Source organism: Malus domestica, chromosome 02, assembly GCF_042453785.1.
Source record: "Malus domestica chromosome 02, GDT2T_hap1".
NCBI classification, from domain to species: Eukaryota; Viridiplantae; Streptophyta; class Magnoliopsida; order Rosales; family Rosaceae; genus Malus; species Malus domestica.
In genome coordinates, this window is record NC_091662.1 from 2,854,601 (window position 1) to 2,871,572 (window position 16,972).

General features: G+C 37.6%; 3 protein-coding genes across 3 annotated transcripts; 1 reads left to right on the forward strand and 2 right to left on the reverse strand.

Moving 5' to 3' along the window:
- Positions 1 to 2,934: 2,934 nt before the first annotated feature.
- On the reverse strand, positions 2,935 to 5,497 carry LOC103448409 (GTP-binding nuclear protein Ran-3). The gene is made up of 8 exons (XM_008387674.4): positions 5,203 to 5,497; positions 5,009 to 5,078; positions 4,456 to 4,512; positions 4,212 to 4,329; positions 3,902 to 3,991; positions 3,612 to 3,791; positions 3,448 to 3,525; positions 2,935 to 3,309 (listed from the first exon to the last, which is right to left on the reverse strand). Exons 1-8 carry the CDS (start codon positions 5,203 to 5,205, stop codon positions 3,240 to 3,242), a joined length of 666 nt encoding a protein of 221 aa, XP_008385896.1. The 5' UTR covers positions 5,206 to 5,497; the 3' UTR covers positions 2,935 to 3,239.
- A 1,337-nt stretch (positions 5,498 to 6,834) lies between these two features.
- Positions 6,835 to 9,129, forward strand: LOC103448416 (uncharacterized). The gene is made up of 4 exons (XM_008387685.4): positions 6,835 to 7,013; positions 7,094 to 7,182; positions 7,309 to 7,399; positions 8,690 to 9,129. The coding sequence occupies exons 1-4, from the start codon at positions 6,976 to 6,978 to the stop codon at positions 8,718 to 8,720; spliced, it is 249 nt and encodes an 82-aa protein (XP_008385907.2). The 5' UTR covers positions 6,835 to 6,975; the 3' UTR covers positions 8,721 to 9,129.
- Positions 9,130 to 10,288: 1,159 nt separating this feature from the next.
- LOC103426706 (uncharacterized) lies at positions 10,289 to 10,654 on the reverse strand. Its single transcript, XM_008364790.2, has one exon. The coding sequence runs from the start codon at positions 10,652 to 10,654 to the stop codon at positions 10,289 to 10,291; it is 366 nt and encodes a 121-aa protein (XP_008363012.1).
- Positions 10,655 to 16,972: the final 6,318 nt, after the last annotated feature.

Consider the following 16,972-nt stretch of genomic DNA (forward strand, 5'->3'; position numbering starts at 1 on the left):
GATAAAGAACGGGGAGAAAGACGTAGAAGAAATTTTACGAAGGCATACGAAATGAAAACTAAAAACAATTTTAAGTAGTTTTTACTTTCAAGATTTTTCTTACGTTCATTCTTCCTTATTTCTTTCCCTCTCTCCCTTACCCTTCTTTACCTTTCCTTTCTTTCATACTCAATACCTCAAGCACAAAAAGTAAAAAGTAAAAACAAAACAATTACCAAACGAACTTCTTAATTAGCAAGTGAATAAAAGTAGGTAGCTGAGAATATTAGATGAGCTATATAGGACCAAAGTCTTTGCGCTTTCAAGTGACATGAAGTTGAAAGAAAATAAAGCATGGGATTCCAGATCGTCACAACTAAGCTGAGAGAGAGAGAGGTAATGAAAAAAGCTACTACAAGTATGAAGTTATGAATGGTGGTATTAAATTCAGGTATAGTAGCATGAGAAATACATGCATATAGCATAGACAAAGACAGTTGCTTGCTATCCTTGTATTTATGATAGTCCCGTTATGCGTAAGGCACATGCCTCCTTTACAGAACTTGTCCTGTTTCAAGTTTACATGAAATATTTGTAATATAAGCATACCACACAGCAGGCCACAATGAATTCCTCTCGTCGCCATCATCGTCTTCATGCTCCACTTTACCCTACCATGAGGATCGATGAGGAGGAGGAGGAGAAGGAGCCCCCCCCCCCTCCTTTCTCCATATTTATTCATATGAATTCGTATCTGAATTTTGCTTATGATGGGCAAGTATGTTGAGTCGCAAACTCAAATGCATTACTCACACACGCACACATACAAATGTACCGACCACATAAACCTATATATGCATTTTAATTAATCGTTGTATGAGTAAGAAGCAGTAAGTATGATTAATTAGTTAGTGAGCTAGGGAACGTAAGAAAATGCGACTCTGCCTAATGAGTCTCACGTCAGAAACCTGAACTAGTTACATACAAATTATATTGGATGGTTTCACTTCTAATTTAATAAAGTAAACTTTTTGTGAAAAAATGTCGCACTTATTGGTTTTGACATGGAGTAATAATTAGTAGTGTACTGTTGGACCGTTCCTTTAAAATCTTAACATGTTAGTTCGTATATATTTGTCACAATTCGATAGAGTATCTATCATGAAATAAATTAGGGTTTAAGAAGTTAGAAAACGCATATGGACGTCGGTACTAAAGCTAAGAGAGAGAGAAACCCTAAGAAAAAGAAAGAATAGCCATTTCACAAAAAGGAAGCAAGACAGTGAAAGTCACTGGAAAGAGAGCCCATTCAGGATAATAGCAGTAGAAGATACTTTTGAAAAGATGACAATGGAAGCCAATTGGGATATATAATTGTGGCCCTGCTAGGGCTAGCCTTAGCCCAAAGCCATAAACCCTAAACCGGACCGACAACGGACAGCGAAAGCCACCCTTTTTGCTGCCATAAAGCTAAAATTACCTCTTACTCGTGAGGAGCAGGAATGGGGCCTGTGATCCCATATGAGAGCCCCTGGAGTTTTGGACGGTGCCCTTGAAGTTGAAGGGCCACCCCTACAGCCACAAGGCACAGAAAGAAACATAAGATATCATAGACTGTCACAGAACATGATGGCAAGAGCCAAGACCAGCTTTCACATGCCCCCACACTCCTGGTTGGAATGATGTGGATGCCCTAGTTCTAGTTGTATGTACACTCACATTGAACACAATTGTGGTCTCTTTGAGTGTGCTTCGAACCGACACCGACAGGGACTAGACCTTGCGATCTTTGGTAATAATATTGGGGCTCAAATTGGGTAACCGGGGGAGCCATATCATTTACTTGTTTTCTGAAATGAACAATGTTCCTACTAGCGAGAGATTCCTTGTAGGCGCCTTGTCCTTGTTAGGGTAAATTTTATGTTAGGTTTTAAGTATTAAAGTTACCACTCAAACTATAGTCTAATGTATTCAACTCAGTTTGAAAGTACTAGGTTATAGATTATGCTCTCGTGAATGGCCAGATTGAAGCAATCAACCATATATATCCTTATATATCACAGCTTAGGTTTCAAATAATGATTCTGCACACTATAACAATCAATCATATTAATAAATGAAATTAAAGTTTAGAAGGGACACGACGTCTTGCACAAAGCGGGACGGTGAAGCTATCGAAGGAAAGTACGCCACGCTTACTAAATGCTTGCATATCTTTGGCTATATTGGGTTCCTGAGACACGGCAAGTGGGTTTGGGACCTATGTTTTGTGTGTTGTGTGTACGGCCCAGAAGCACTTAGCCAGAGCCAGCAGACGGGCACTTATCTCGTGCCATGTGGACCTCACATGTTGTGATGAGGCAAACTTATGCTGTTGAAAGGTTTGTACTGCAGTTAACTGCTCCCTTCCCTTGTGTTCTTAAGACAAGACACAAACACATGATTGGAAATTTGGGACAAACACATAACACAGACATGATAAGGCTACTTGGCTTCCCCTCCTTGTTCTCGCAGACAGATCAGAAAAGCACGTACCATATGCGCTTGTTATTGCAACAAGGGCAGGGTTTGTGCTAGAAAGACAACGTCAATATCGTCGAAAAACATTAACATTTGAGCAACACAAGCTGCAGCCTTGTTGCGAGACTGTAATTGAAGTGATTAAGAGCGTTTAAGCATGCACCTGAGGTTCTTCGTTGGTTCAATAGTATTTACACCTGCACCAGAGGACGGTGTTTGAACTCCTCTCGTCCAATCCGGTTCGTATCAAAAGATTGTAGCCTTGTTCGACTCAACAGAAACTCTCAGTTCCCTCAATTTCAGTTCAGATTTGTGGTAGCGTCTCGTAAATTCGCAACCCTAAACGAGTGCAAGATTTTGCTTTGCTCCGAAGCGAAAAGCCTATGGAATTATGATCTAAAATGGTTTTGTGCATGCCTTTCATCTAGAACCAAGAACAGGGAACTAATCAATCTATAGAAGTTCGGAAACAATCGAGTTCCGAAAATACACTATTGGCCTTAGGCAACGCAAATTCAAGGAGAAATTTACTGGAGAACGAACATCCATACGATTAACTAACAGCACAACCAATGATAAACAAGAGCTAATAGTTTGCTGTAGCTGAATCTGACTAAAAGAGGCCCTGTGTTCTAAGTTCTAACACATGACACTTTGAAAATCAAATCCCAGCAGAACGAATGAAAGCCATGTCCTAGAAGAAATATGCCACGGTCTATTGAAATGCGTCATCTCCCCGTCTATTCGAATGCCTCGTCATCGTCATCAGGAAGAGGCTGGGCAGCTGCTGCCGCAAGCTCAGCTTCATGCCTGCATGAAGCAACAATGACCGAGATGAGACAATTTTCATCTTCATGCTGAATCCACGATGTTTGCATTGAAAAGTTACTGATTTCAATGTTAACATCAAAGAAGATTCAAGTTTATTAACATAGAGAAAATACTTACTGTTGTTGGGCAGCCATGTCAAATTGCACTTCTGGAGGAGCAAGGGCCGGAGACTCGACGAAATGAAGATTTGCGTCACTGAAGTAACAGCAGCAGCATTAATCTCAATTACTATTATCGATACGCTATAGCAACCAAATAAAAATGAGAATCTTTGTAATTACCCTGCAAGCTTCCTCGCCAAGTAGAGGAAGGGTTTCTCAAAGTTGTAGTTGCTCTTGGCTGATATCTCATAGTACTGCAGATTCTTCTTTCTGTGGAAGGTAACCTGCTTGGCTTTAACCTGCCTGTTCTTCACATCAACCTTGTTGCCACAGAGAACAATAGGGATGTTCTCGCACACACTGAAATCGTAACGTGAGGAGTCAAATAAACCGAACCACCACCAACTAATGTAAAAATAAAACAATAAAGAAACATTAGACTTGACACAACATTAATTTAGTTAACTCACCGGCAGAGATCACGGTGCCATGTAGGAACATTCTTGTATGTCAACCTAGCAGTAACGTCAAACATGATGATGGCACACTGCCCATGAATGCTGCATATTTCAACGGAAAATTTTAGGTGAGACCATCAACTAAGCAGCACAATGAACGGGCAAATAACTTAGATAGGTAATCACGTATAAAAGAAGTTATAAGATACTGTAAAATGCTTTGGGAGCCATTAAATATACACAAAATCAGTAATGCATCACATGATTTTTTATGTGGATATGAAATATCAAGAACAAAAGCAACAGGAAAATTTTCACTTACTAGTAACCATCTCGAAGACCGCCAAACTTCTCTTGCCCAGCAGTGTCCCAGCAGTAAAAGCGGATCTTTCCACAATTTGTGAAGAAGTCCAGTGGATGAACCTCCACACCAATGGTGGCTGTTTGCAAAGAAAAGTAACAGAAAATGAATGTTAAGTATAAGCGAACATATCAAGGTCAAACTAATTATAACAACAAACTAACAACACGGCGCAATGGAGAGAAATGCCAGAAAAGTCTCTTACGCTCATATTTCTTCTCGAATTCACCAGTGAGATGCCTCTTCACGAAAGTGGTTTTTCCTGCACAACTCATCACCATTCAGTTCAAATCCAAATCGCCACACAACATTATAACTTGGAGAACAGTTAAAATTGTTTCTTCTTTCCTAGGCATTGTCTCTCCAAATTAACCGGTGTTTAGCTTCGAATTTCTCTGCTCTTATCACTGGTTTTATCAAAAGAAAATTCCAGGAAAATAATCTCATTTACAGACAAATAAATGTAAAATCATTTCCCTCTAAGAAGATTGTTTATTTCCATCAATATCAATTTAATTCGATGGTATCAAATATCAAACCAAATATTGTGCCTTTTCAATTTACTAAATATTTGTAAATATCCGAACAATTAAATCAAATTCTTCTTAGGGAGGGAGTGTGTTATAATTGTGCCAACAAAACCCTAAACCCAAAATCTTATCAAAACCCTAATTTTAAAATTGCAATAATCTGCCAACACAGTCGATGAAAACATCAACTCAGAGCATAAGAAACAGAACAAGGAAACGGAAAATTACCAGTGCCTCCATCGCCGACGATGACTAGCTTGAAGCTCGGATAATCAACAGTCTGTTGGTTCGGCAAAGCCTACGGGAACAAATTCAAATTCGAACCAAATCATCGATCACCAGCTTAAACCCTAAGCCCTAAAAAAGCAGAAAAAGAAGAGAGAGAGAGAGAGAGAGAGAGAGAGAGAGAGAGAGAGAGTTACCATTGGGGCTTCGAGGCGGCGAGTGGCGATAGAGAGAGAGAATCTAAGAGTCGCAGCCGAGTGAGAGAGACAGACGGAGACGAAGGTGGCGATTTGAGTATGGAGGTGGGCAGGGAGCCTACTTTTATATGGCTTGGCTGACTCTGCGGCTGGCTTTAGATTCACGCTTTCATCTCGGCCTTTGGATCTCTTTGCTTCTGTTTTCCTCAATGTAAGTTCTAGAAGAAACCATTTTTCAAAAATTTATGGGTCCCACAACTGTAGGTCCGGACACCTGGCCCTTTCCATTTTGAACAACTGTATCCATCGTGGAGAATTGGGGACCAACTACAACATCTATTTTTTAAAACACGTGTTTTAATTTAGAAACATTTTTAGTATGCATCGGTATATATGATACTTCGTGAACAATTTTGAATCATTGATCGCGCATTTAGATGGCGCATGACATACCCCTGACCAAAATAAAACTTTTGCAACTTTACCCGTTTTAGCATAATTTGGATTCCTTTAGTTGACTAAGTCAGCGCGCTTAATTTTTAGATTTGAATTTTTTCTCTAAATTAAGGCAGTTTAGAGTTTTGTATTTTTCAAAAAAATTAAAATGGCTCTGATATCCTAAAAATTAATTATCCACAGTTTTGAATTTGAGAATTCAATATAACTAGCCTCTTGCCACACGCATACGCGTGTGGCAATTAACATTTTTATATATTTTTTATTTAAATAATTAATTTACATATTTTTTTTTAAAAAAAAAAATAAAAAAAAAAAGAAGAAATGAATTAAAAATGTGAAACCACCCACTAATGTGGGAGGTTTTGTTTTGTTTTTTTTTCTATAATTTTAAATATTAAATTCATTCAAAATAAAAATATGGTTAAATACTTTAGCTTCTTTTGGTTCAATTGTAATTTATGAAATTCTTAAAGGTCAATTTATGGTATTTTGAATGTTTCACCATTTTAGGGTGCTCACTTTATGTATATAGATATAGATACAAAAATTTTGAATTAATTTTTTTCAAGAATGAAATTAAAATTGTAAATCTTGTTTTACCAGCTATCTAATAATTACCATTATTTTATCCGTCTTACATGTGAGTTTGAATTACCCTACCTTGTACAATATGGGTGCGTTTGGTACGTGGGACGGGACGGGACGAGACGGAACGGGACGAGGCGTTCCGTCCCGCGTTTGGTGTGCCAAAAATGGGTGGAACGGGCTGTTCCACGGGACAGATTTTGGGTGTTTTTGCGTCCCACCTCCCCCTTTGGAACAGGTTTGTTCCACGTCTGTGGAACACAATGTTTTACCATTTTAAGACAAATATACCCCATGTCTTTTTCAAAAATTACACCTTCGTTCCGTCCCGTCCCGTCTGCGTACCAAACGCACCCTATGGTACTTTAAAATATTGTAAATGATATTACTTATGACAAGATGTAAAAAAGATGCGTAAATAAGGAATTTCTCAAATAAAAGACAAAAGTAATTTCACCTTCAATTTAATGATTTATTTACAAAATATACATGCAGTTCAATATTTTAATGAATAAGTTTCAGTGCGTCTCGATTGGAAACTCACATTTCCCTTAGTAATAATAATTCTTTTAAATTAATAATTTATGCGAGGAATGCCGTTGGAATTTTATATATATTCTAAAGGGCCCGATAAATTGACCATACCGCACCGTTTCAATTAGGCGCAGAGAAGTAATCGGACAATACATCTCCAGATCTCAAATCCCTTCATCGACCCACCCACCCGCCATGGCCTCCTGGCCCGCCTCCTCCGATCGCTCTAATCAGTTAGTCCCGCCAAACTCATCGAAATTTTAATTCCATTTTTAATTATTTATTTTCGTTTTATTCATGGAAATATTGATAGGGAGGGTGGTGCTGCAATCCGAAAGAGACAACCAGGACATCAAGTCAAGTTCTTGATTCCTCTTATATATGCCCCTGTTCTTCCCCTCAGTAAGTTTTCCCAATTTTCTCAACTTCTTTTTAAATTTAATTTTGTGATTTTAATCTGTATTTCCCATCTGGGTTTTTTTCCCAACAATTTATTATTATTTTTATGTGGATGTTTGATTTTCTTAGTTCGACTCTCATTGCGGAAGAATCCGGTTGTGCGGGACCGCTTGTTTACTGCTGTGCTGGTTGGAGCATTTGCTCATGGCTTTTATTTGGTGTATCCTTTTTTGTACTTTAGTATTTTGGGGATTTATAGATCATATATTGAATGGATAGATTGGTGCTATGAGAAATGACATGTTTTGATTGCTATAAGTTACGGAATGAATGCGAATTGGTGGAAGAATTAGTAACTTAGGTTTTAAAATGGAACCGTAGTTTATAGATTTTCGCATTTGCTGCCAAGATTTTGGATATTTTTTGTCCAAAATCTTGGCAGCAATAGCGAAAGATGTCTGTTCGAATAAGATGGGGCTTGGTTTTGCTAACATTAGAGCATGTTCTGGTGGTATATGTAGGTGAAAGGAGCAGGGTAGGGGAATTGGTTTTAGAGAATTGTTCGATTTGCAAGCTAGAATTTGTGGTGTTGATGTGGTGATGGTTTGAGCCAACCCCACTTAGTGGGATAAGGCTTGGTGGTTGTTGTTGTTGTTTGTTGTTGTTGTTTGGAGATATCAACTGTTGAAATATATTGGCTTCGAGTTCCGTAGATGTTGTTGTTGTTGTTGGTTTTTTATGTGGTGATGATATGGAGATATCACCCGTTGAAATAGATTAGCTTCGAGTTCGTTTGATACACATGACAGGCTGACTTGTTGTGGTTCCTTTCGAAATTTGAAATTCTGTCTTTGAGAAGAAATCCTTGTGTTTGTGTACAGATAAACGCGTAAGGGTAGCGTTGTGGCATAAGATATTACTTCTCACTCAAATGATAGGGAATCAAGAATATACTCTTGTAAATTGCTACTCATGAATATAACATTTATCTTATTCTTCGAGCTCTTTGTATTTCATTCTCATCATGTCTTTGTTGTCTTTTCCACATTCTGTTTGACTTATGTAAAGATAAAAGTATAAGTGTAGCGTTGTGGCATAAGATACTAGGGTTCGTTTGGAAGTGTTTTTAAAATGACTGGTAACGCTTTTTAGAGAAAATGTTCTGGGTTCCAAAAGTACGTAAAAGGGCTTCTTGCAAGAAGCATCAGTTATGTGCTTCTTGTAGGAAGCACTTCAAGTGCTTTTTCAAGATTTACTTACATTTTTACTAAAGATTGGATCCAAAAACACTTTCACAAAAACCGTTTTCAACCATTTTAAAAGCATTTTCAAACGAGTCTACTTCTCACTCAAAGTAATAGAGAATCAAGAACATACTCGTACTTTTGTAAATTGCTACTCATGAATATTACATTTATTTGATTGTTTGAGCTCTTTGTATTTCACTCTTGTCATGTCTTCGTTGTCTTCTCCACATTCTGGTGTGTTTATCCTTAACAGACATATTCAGAACTGATCTGTATGATGCTGAGAGCAAGTAAATTTCAAGAGCAGGGTTTGAGATTATGCAGTAGCTTACACCAACGTGAATCGTTTTGCGGGTTCTTTCAGCTCTATGTTCCAACTGCACCAACATTTACTTTAGGCTATTTTGATACATTGTCTTAGGATAATTTCAGATTATCTCCATCTATTATGGAGCTATATTGATAACCACATACTGCGTTTCTTCTTCTTTTCGCCGGCGGGAGATACAACCGCAATTACTTTAGGCTATTTTGATACATTGTCTTTGGATAATTTCAGATTATCTCCATCTATTATGGAGCTATACTGATAACCGCATACTGCGTTTCTTCTTCTTTTCGCCGGCGGGAGATACAACCGCAATCTGTTTTCGGCATATAATTGCTAGTGAATAAATACAAATGAGTGAACTGGTTTTGTCAATTGTTAGATTTGTTATGGTTGCAGTTATATATGCTAACATTGCCTGCCTGTCTTTTTCTTTGGCTTGCATCTGTGCAGTAGGAGAATTACTCACCTATGCCTATGATCGCAAGCCAGTGGAGCAATGTCATGTATTTCGATTTTTGGTACTTAAAATTTTGACTTCTTACGCAACACTGTGCCTGTGCGTGATTTGCTTGGGCTACAACCAACGTGGCATCCCGGGTGCATAGAAGTTCTCCTGCGGAGTTTGGCTTCCGATACGTTACATGTATACTTTTTGGTGAAAATATCCCGACCATGCCCCTCCCAAGTCCCAAGCACGGTGTCCCTGTCACGAATCATGAGTTTCATTACCCATGTATTCGGTGCGATAGTCACCGGCATATTCCTAGTTTGGATACTTTTCCAAGTTGTAGGATCCTACCAACGATCCAAATATGCCACATCCAACTTGACCCAAAAGAAAAAACTTGACCTAGACCTTGCAAGGCGTTTGTAGTACGCCATCTGCATCCGAGGTCATGTGTTCTCGACTTCTCGTCATTTCTCTTCCCGAATATCACTAGGATTAATTATTGATCTTGAACAGTTCAACCAATGTAAACCAATTACGTTTATAGAAAAATTAACGAAAAGTTCCCAAAAACTTTAGTTTTAATGAAAATAACAAAATAAAGGTGTAAGTGAATAATACAAGAGTGACTTTTTAAGGTAAAAATATCTTTAACGTTAAAGTGAATAATATTGAAAATGTTTCATTCAAATTCCCTAAGTTTATTAGGACATCTACAAAATGCATTAAAATTAGCATTTTATATTTTTTGGTTAAGCGGAAAACTCTTTAGCGGGAGAGATGTAAAACACCCATCTTAGAGTATGTTGTCGATACTTGATCAGTTTTTGAGATTTGATCTCCCATCAATTTGGCCAATTTTCCCAATTTACAAACCAAATTTAAAACAAAAATCATATTATTTATAAACAACATCAATAATTACAAGCTTAATAGTCTAAATCACGCAACTAAAGCGTTAATTACATCATGGACGTCACCATCTTTCACATTTTTCACCGCCCCTAATCCTACTTTATCAAAAAAGAAAAATAGATTCTTTGGGGCAAAACATTATTCTCTCATCATCTCTAAATCGCCGGCTCATAGATCGGACCGGTTCCTGAAATCGGAGGCGAGTCTGTTGGCGATCGACGAGTGATACATCGCGTCATGATACGTCTCCATCTCGATCGTCTTGATCCGGAGCTGCCGCGCCTTCTCCTCCGTGAAGCAGCCGGGCGCGAACCGCGATCGCCTCTGCTTCGAGTCGGCTGCTCCGCCCTCGTCCTTGTCGTCGGACTCCGTCTTTGCCTCCGGGTCAATGTAGTCGGGTTCGGAGGACCACCCGAAGATCGGGGTCCACCACTTGGACGGCGAGCCTTTCCCGCCAACTGAGCTGGGCCTTCGGTGTCCGGCGGCGCACGGCGCGGTTAGGATTGGACGGAAGTTGATGAGATTAGTGGACATTTTTAGAGAGAGACGTTGGATTTGGGAATTCGGATTACCAAAATTAACATTTTTGACGGTTTGGGGGTTTGGATTCAGAATTTAAAGGGAAAATTGGAAAACGGATAAGACAGGACGCGTGTCAATGAGAAATTACCGGTCCATGCACCGTGTGGGGTCCATCGTGCGCTTTTGATAAATGCATTTTACCGGCTATTCCGGTCTCCCTGTTTCTGCGCTAAGGGTTTGGTCGCGTTGATAGCGATGACTAATTTGATTAGACCTAAATACCCTTGACTTTGCTTAACCTAATTATTTGGTCCTGAATAAGACTATGGGCCGCCTAGCTAAGTTTAGTTCTTGAGATTTTACCTAATTATTTATCAAATTAATTTTAACCTTGGTTTCATCTTTTTAATTCATATTGTAGCAACTTCTTTTGATTATATATTGTGTCTTGACAAGTTTAGAAAATCCGTTTAATTTAGAGATTGTTTAGTCATTCAGATAAATTAAGAAATAAACAATTCATCATTAACGCTACTTGTACATAATTACTTATTAGTTTGGTATGTATTGATGATAAATGGTATTCAAATCGAATGAGTTATATTTAGCATGTCATTATGCACACATTTATTGTTTCTTTATACTAGCAATATTATATTTTAAACTAATCTAAAGTTCCGAAGATGGAGATTTGAAATTAATACATATACCGAGAAGCACGTATGTTTTAACCAATGTAATTACGCCCACTTCTACTTCGTGCATTCATTGTGGAATATGCATTTTTGTGCTAATATTGGTCAACCAATGCATTTTTGCAGTACTGGAAAACCACACACTAATTGACATACTCCGACCTATAATGTTCACCTGGACACCTGAATCAAACTATGCTGGAGGTGATAAAACCAACACAGCTCAATTTGAATGTTCGGGTAAATATTACGGATCTGGGTGTATCATTAATAACCAAATCAACTCCTTTTGATCAAATTATATACACAGGTGAGCTAGAAAAGAGAAAATCTCCCTTGCTTGAGCAGCAATCTGGATCACACAAATAACAATTTAACTTGTTGTCCAAGTTGTCCAAATCAATAAATCATACATACAAACACAAAAAACGAGTTTTTTTTTCTTTAAATTCGCTCTCGACTGGCTATTTGTGACATTTCCAAGATAGGAAGAAGCCAAGTTATCATTCAAAATTGGTTTGGACATGCAACATGTTGAGGAAGTTTCCCAATATGCTGTCCGGCAATGAGCTTATCAGCTTTCTCGTCTTAATTGGCCGACTGCCAGAATAGCTACGTCGAAGTCAGCATGGAATATTTGGATCGATGCTAAGCGCATGATTTGCATGATGATGTAGAGCAATATCAAAGATGCATGCTTCGTCCATATTCTGGCATCTCAAATACTTTTCGTGCCATAAAATTTGACAGAGTACGACTCTGAGTAACAGTGACGGATCTAAGATCTAAAAGTCGGTTGAGCTGAATTTACGTACTACTTAACAATTGGCAACCTACGGATGAATAAGTAAGCAGACATACTTGGGCAATTGTACAAGTTATTTAGCACCACAAGTTGAAAGCTTGGATAACTTGAAGGGAAGAAATAAAAAAGGAGCATATTTTTACTAATTTACTAGAAAAAATGGAACCTCCTAAAAAATCAATGGAAGCAAAACTTTGCAAAGTAAAAACAGGAGAACTTTAGATTTGAATTTTTTTGCAACCCTAGACGATTTTCCATTGAAGATTCTCTTCTCGCAGCGCTGAAAATCTCGACTAAAGGAGAGAGCAACAGCGTGGTGAAAGGCACACCCAGAACAACGTCGGTCGACTGATCATCATTCCCTATTGAGCAACAAAAATATTTGTGCTGTGAAAAAAGAAGAAAGATAAATAGACTTGGCCTCCTCCATTAACTCAGCAGCTCCCGCATTTGTATGAGCTTTTTTTGTTTCGTAGATTCATATCATTAATTAACATGTACACATACTTAGATTAAACCATTGCATCATGGGAAGCTTTTCAGCGTAGGTGTTCAGATGGATAGACCGCGGTGGCGCAGGAGTCTGGAGTCTGGAGAGACTCTTGCAGCCTTGCTGTGAATGTTGTGTTCTCCAATGGCAGGAAAAAGGTTTTGCCTTTTTGTCAAGTTGAATTGTATGATGGCGTAAACGAACCGTTTTAGTTTTCAACAAAACCAGACGAACCATTTTATTTATTTTTTAATCCCACGTCGAAAACAATGTTATTTTGTCCTGGGTATTTAAAAAATAAAAAATAAACACAGCAGCATCATTGCTGCAGCGAAGCACCACAAATCAGAACGAACCCCAGATTCAATGAGCAGAGGCACGGAATTTTCACTCAGTGACGATTTCTGACGACCCCTCTTTGTGCCTCTGTAGTTTCGCCTTTGACAACCCCAGGTTCATGGACTCAAGATACGCTTCCTTTTTCCTAGCCAGAAAATCTGCGTCATCTTGCTTCTCAATAGTAGTTGTGAGATGCTTGGAATAGTTACATCTAACTAGTTACTTTATTATTTGGGTGCTTTATTTCAATTGTCAATACGAAGAGTCTAATCTAATTGCTTCTAAGAGAGTACATGATTTTTTTTTCCCGGACCGATGATTCATACTCAACAATATGAGCAGTGAATATTAAGAAAATAGGAGGGCGGTTTGGTCCCATAAAGATCATTCGTCGTTAAACCCTAAACCCAATAAGAGTACAAATATTGACAACATGGAAAATTATACACGTCGGCCCTAGAAATCGAAAGTTTTTCCCATCTCTGCAGTATATAATATATACTGATCAGTGCATGCCTATTCATTGAAGCCCAAGAAGGAATAATACAAGTCCAAAACAAAAAATTGCCCACTATATAAACAAATCTTCTAGCCCAGAGAAACCAAAATATATAAGCAGTAGGATCACAAATTAAACAAGTTGAATTAAGCTCCTATATTTTCCATTAGCATCTAATTACTGACAGTTTTCCCTCTTAATCCAAGCTGAACAAATCAAGTACATTTTCATGTATAAAAATGAGTGTCATAGCTAGCACCAGTTCTAGAGAAAGATCGATATCGTCCGGTCTAACCTAACTCATATCTTGTTGTCTTTCGTGGGAGGAGTCAGTCCTTCTCTGTATAAATCATGGTTTGACACTTATCAACATGTGATTAGTAAGTAGGAATAGTTTCTTCTCAAATAACGAGCCGAGTATATATTTTCTGTATTCAATGACTGCTTAACTTAATCAAGCAGAGTTGAGGACCAGGATGGCATAGGGCTACTTGTACCAACTCTTGCAGCATTAATATCACAACTTTCATGTTGCGTGGCAGCTCCTTAATGCCAATCTGTTTTCACCTAAACAACAAAGAGTTGGCTGATGCTTGGGTTTGGTCATTGACGGCAACTTTTGAGATGATTAACAATGGAGGTGGATTGTCTACCTTCTCATTTCCATACTCTTCTCATCCCCTTCTGTGTGGTCATGATTAAGTCACGTCAATATTTTATATTATTTTTTTATAAAAATAATAAAACAAAAAGTAATAAGAATATAAAATATTAACGTGGCTTAACCGTGACAACACAAAACAGGAGGGGATAGAAAAAGTATGGAAATGAGAGGGCAGACAATCCACCTCCATTAACAATAATGTAATTAGGTTTTCTTTTCAAGCAATGGTAGGCCAGTTATACGATGGTTAGGCTATCTTCAACCGAATGGGCTATGTTTAGCCCTTCTCCAGATTATAGTCCTACAATAAATTATTTTTTAATGAACAGTGTCATGTCATATCTATATACAATCTCCAACCGAAGAGGGCTATTTTTAGACCCCTCAATAATTTATTATTTTAAGTTTGTTCTTTAATTTTATTGATTAATTGAATTAAAATAAGGTTTATAGACACATTTTGAGGGTCACTTGTCACTAAATGTGTTTTAAATTTCATGTTGTTTAAGTTTCATGTTATTAAATATTTTAATTTTACTTGCATGTTAACAACTTAGATATTAAAATGAGGTAAGATAATATGAAAGAGTGAAAATGATATGAGAAATGACTTAGGTATTTATAGGAAAAAAATTAGATTTTAAAATTTTTTATTTTTAAAATTTAGTCTTTAAAAAAAAAACTAAAAAAACCTACATGACGTCATCTAGCAGCACATATGGGCCCAACTTTTAGGGTTGGCTGGCTAGCTAGCTATGTTTGCCCAGTCCTCTGGCCAATTGGCTATATTTTGGTCTAGAGGGGCCCAAATTTTTTTGGCCTTGCCTTCTATTGGAGATAGGTTTTGTGTTAAAACGGGTTATATTTTGGCCTATATTCCTTTGGCCGGCTCGGTTGGAGATGACCTTAATTGTTTGTCCCTTGATACATCTTGCATGCATTGAAGTTCAAATGTCAATGAAGCTATCACCCTTGCTAAATGTAGTGGTCCACTCTCAAACTTTGAGACCACAAACCCACATGAAAAATCAATGCATTCAAATTTCAAACCCTAATCTATAAAGATAGAGAAAATATTCCAGCTACTGTGCTTTATATTTGAGATTTTTGTCGTTAAATTTTGAACAGTGCATTTTCGAGGCTCCGGAATTCCTGAATCATACTAGGCATTGCAATAATGAAACTAAAAGTTCTTTATGAAGTTTCATTCAATGAACTGATGGTGAAGGTGGAAGGGAACTGGAATAATCAATCAGGATTCTCAATTGGATACTTTGGAGGGGGTCCCAAATGGTCCTTATGTTTAGCTGCTTTTCTAGCAATTCACTCTTCTTTGCTAACCATTTCTATCATGTGGGCTGACTAGGCTTCTCTTAGCATCTTCTTGGAAATTTTCTACGCATATAAGAATATACCTTCCTTGCCTCTTACCCGTCGACCAAAGTATCCATCAATTAATCACCATTTTTCTCTCATTCATCCCGCAACTTTTCTATTGTATGGCATTGGAACACTGATACATACAATATCTAATGTACGTGTTATGAGTTATGATATGGATGGATAACGAGTGTAAGCTGTTCGATTAAAAATATGTATAACCAACGCAAATATTATAAGTCATAAAGTGTTTTGTATTATTTAATAATTTATTACAAATTACGGTCTGACTCATGTAAAAATTCGCATGAATGAGGAGTCTATGTTTTGAAGGGTTACGATCCTTGTGCATAAAAACCAAAGAGAGGTTTACATTGCCCCATTAATTGGTTTGTGTAACCTAACCTCTAGACTGGGAGAAACAAAAGCTCACGAGCTTGGAAATGAAAAAGGAACTTTATGTCCCATCATATGTTACTTTTCTGTTTTCTGAAGCCTAATCATGGGGGCCGGTTAACTTTAATAGACAAGATTGTCTGCCTTCTTTAGGTGTCATCTCGTGTTTTTTTATTTGTCACAGTTAAATTACGTTAATATTTTATATTACTATTCATTTTTATCTTATTATTTTTATAAAAAAATAATATAAAATGTTAATGTGATTTAACCGTACAAAACAAAAAATCACGAAATGACATGAGAGGACAGACCATCCTTGTCCAACTTTAATCTCTATATGTGCCAGAATATACGCAATGCATTTCACATGGTCGGCTACGTGTCATAATTCAAAGTGAAATCTACATTCTTTGTTGGCTCCTATGTCGTAGTCTCCTAGCTAAGTTATTTTTAAGTCTTACGCAGCTACGCTTATGCATATGACCTACAAGCTATTTGTCTTTAGTCTAATATCAATCAAACATTTTGAGGCCATGACTCTGTCAAACAGTCTTAAGTCTTTTATTTTTTGGGTCAGCTGATCCTACCAACCAAACCCTCTTAGGTGCAGACAGGGCATGCAATATTAGTAGCTGATCACATGATTCTAGTTCTAATAGGAAGAATATGATGAACCCAGATCCTGGATCTAATGATCCTGAGCCTAAGGATCAAATAATCCGGATCGTTGAAATTTGATCCAATGGTTACAATTATTATAACTTTTAAAGGGACCTCTGTTTGTAGTCGTTGAATCAAATTTCAACCGTCCGGATCATTTGATCCTTAGGCTCAGGATCATTAGATCCAAAGAGGATCTGGTTCGAATATGATAACCTAAAAGAACAGTGTTGGGGTTAGTTGCGCGTGCAAGTGGACTAATAATCTTAGCAAAGCCTTCATTCTTGTACCAAAAGTTTTGCATGCACATCTTTTCCTGTGATCGATCGCTTGGGCTTCAAGCTTTTGTTTTCCTAGAATACAATAATCATTTGGAGGAATTGAAATTTTCTTTTAAGG

Bases quoted from the DNA above. Each gene is read 5' to 3' on its own strand.
- LOC103448416 (XM_008387685.4), top strand. From the start codon at position 6,976: ATGGCCTCCTGGCCCGCCTCCTCCGATCGCTCTAATCA. The intron at 7,014-7,093 runs GTTAGTCCCGCC...AAATATTGATAG, and splicing joins TCCTCCGATCGCTCTAATCA to GGAGGGTGGTGCTGCAATCC. The intron at 7,183-7,308 runs GTAAGTTTTCCC...TGATTTTCTTAG, and splicing joins TGCCCCTGTTCTTCCCCTCA to TTCGACTCTCATTGCGGAAG.
- LOC103426706 (XM_008364790.2), bottom strand. From the start codon at position 10,654: ATGTCCACTAATCTCATCAACTTCCGTCCAATCCTAACCGCGCCGTGC.
- LOC103448409 (XM_008387674.4), bottom strand. The intron at 4,513-5,008 runs GTAATTTTCCGT...TGAGTTGTGCAG, and splicing joins CGTCGGCGATGGAGGCACTG to GAAAAACCACTTTCGTGAAG. The intron at 3,526-3,611 runs GTAATTACAAAG...CTGTTACTTCAG, and splicing joins TTGGCGAGGAAGCTTGCAGG to TGACGCAAATCTTCATTTCG.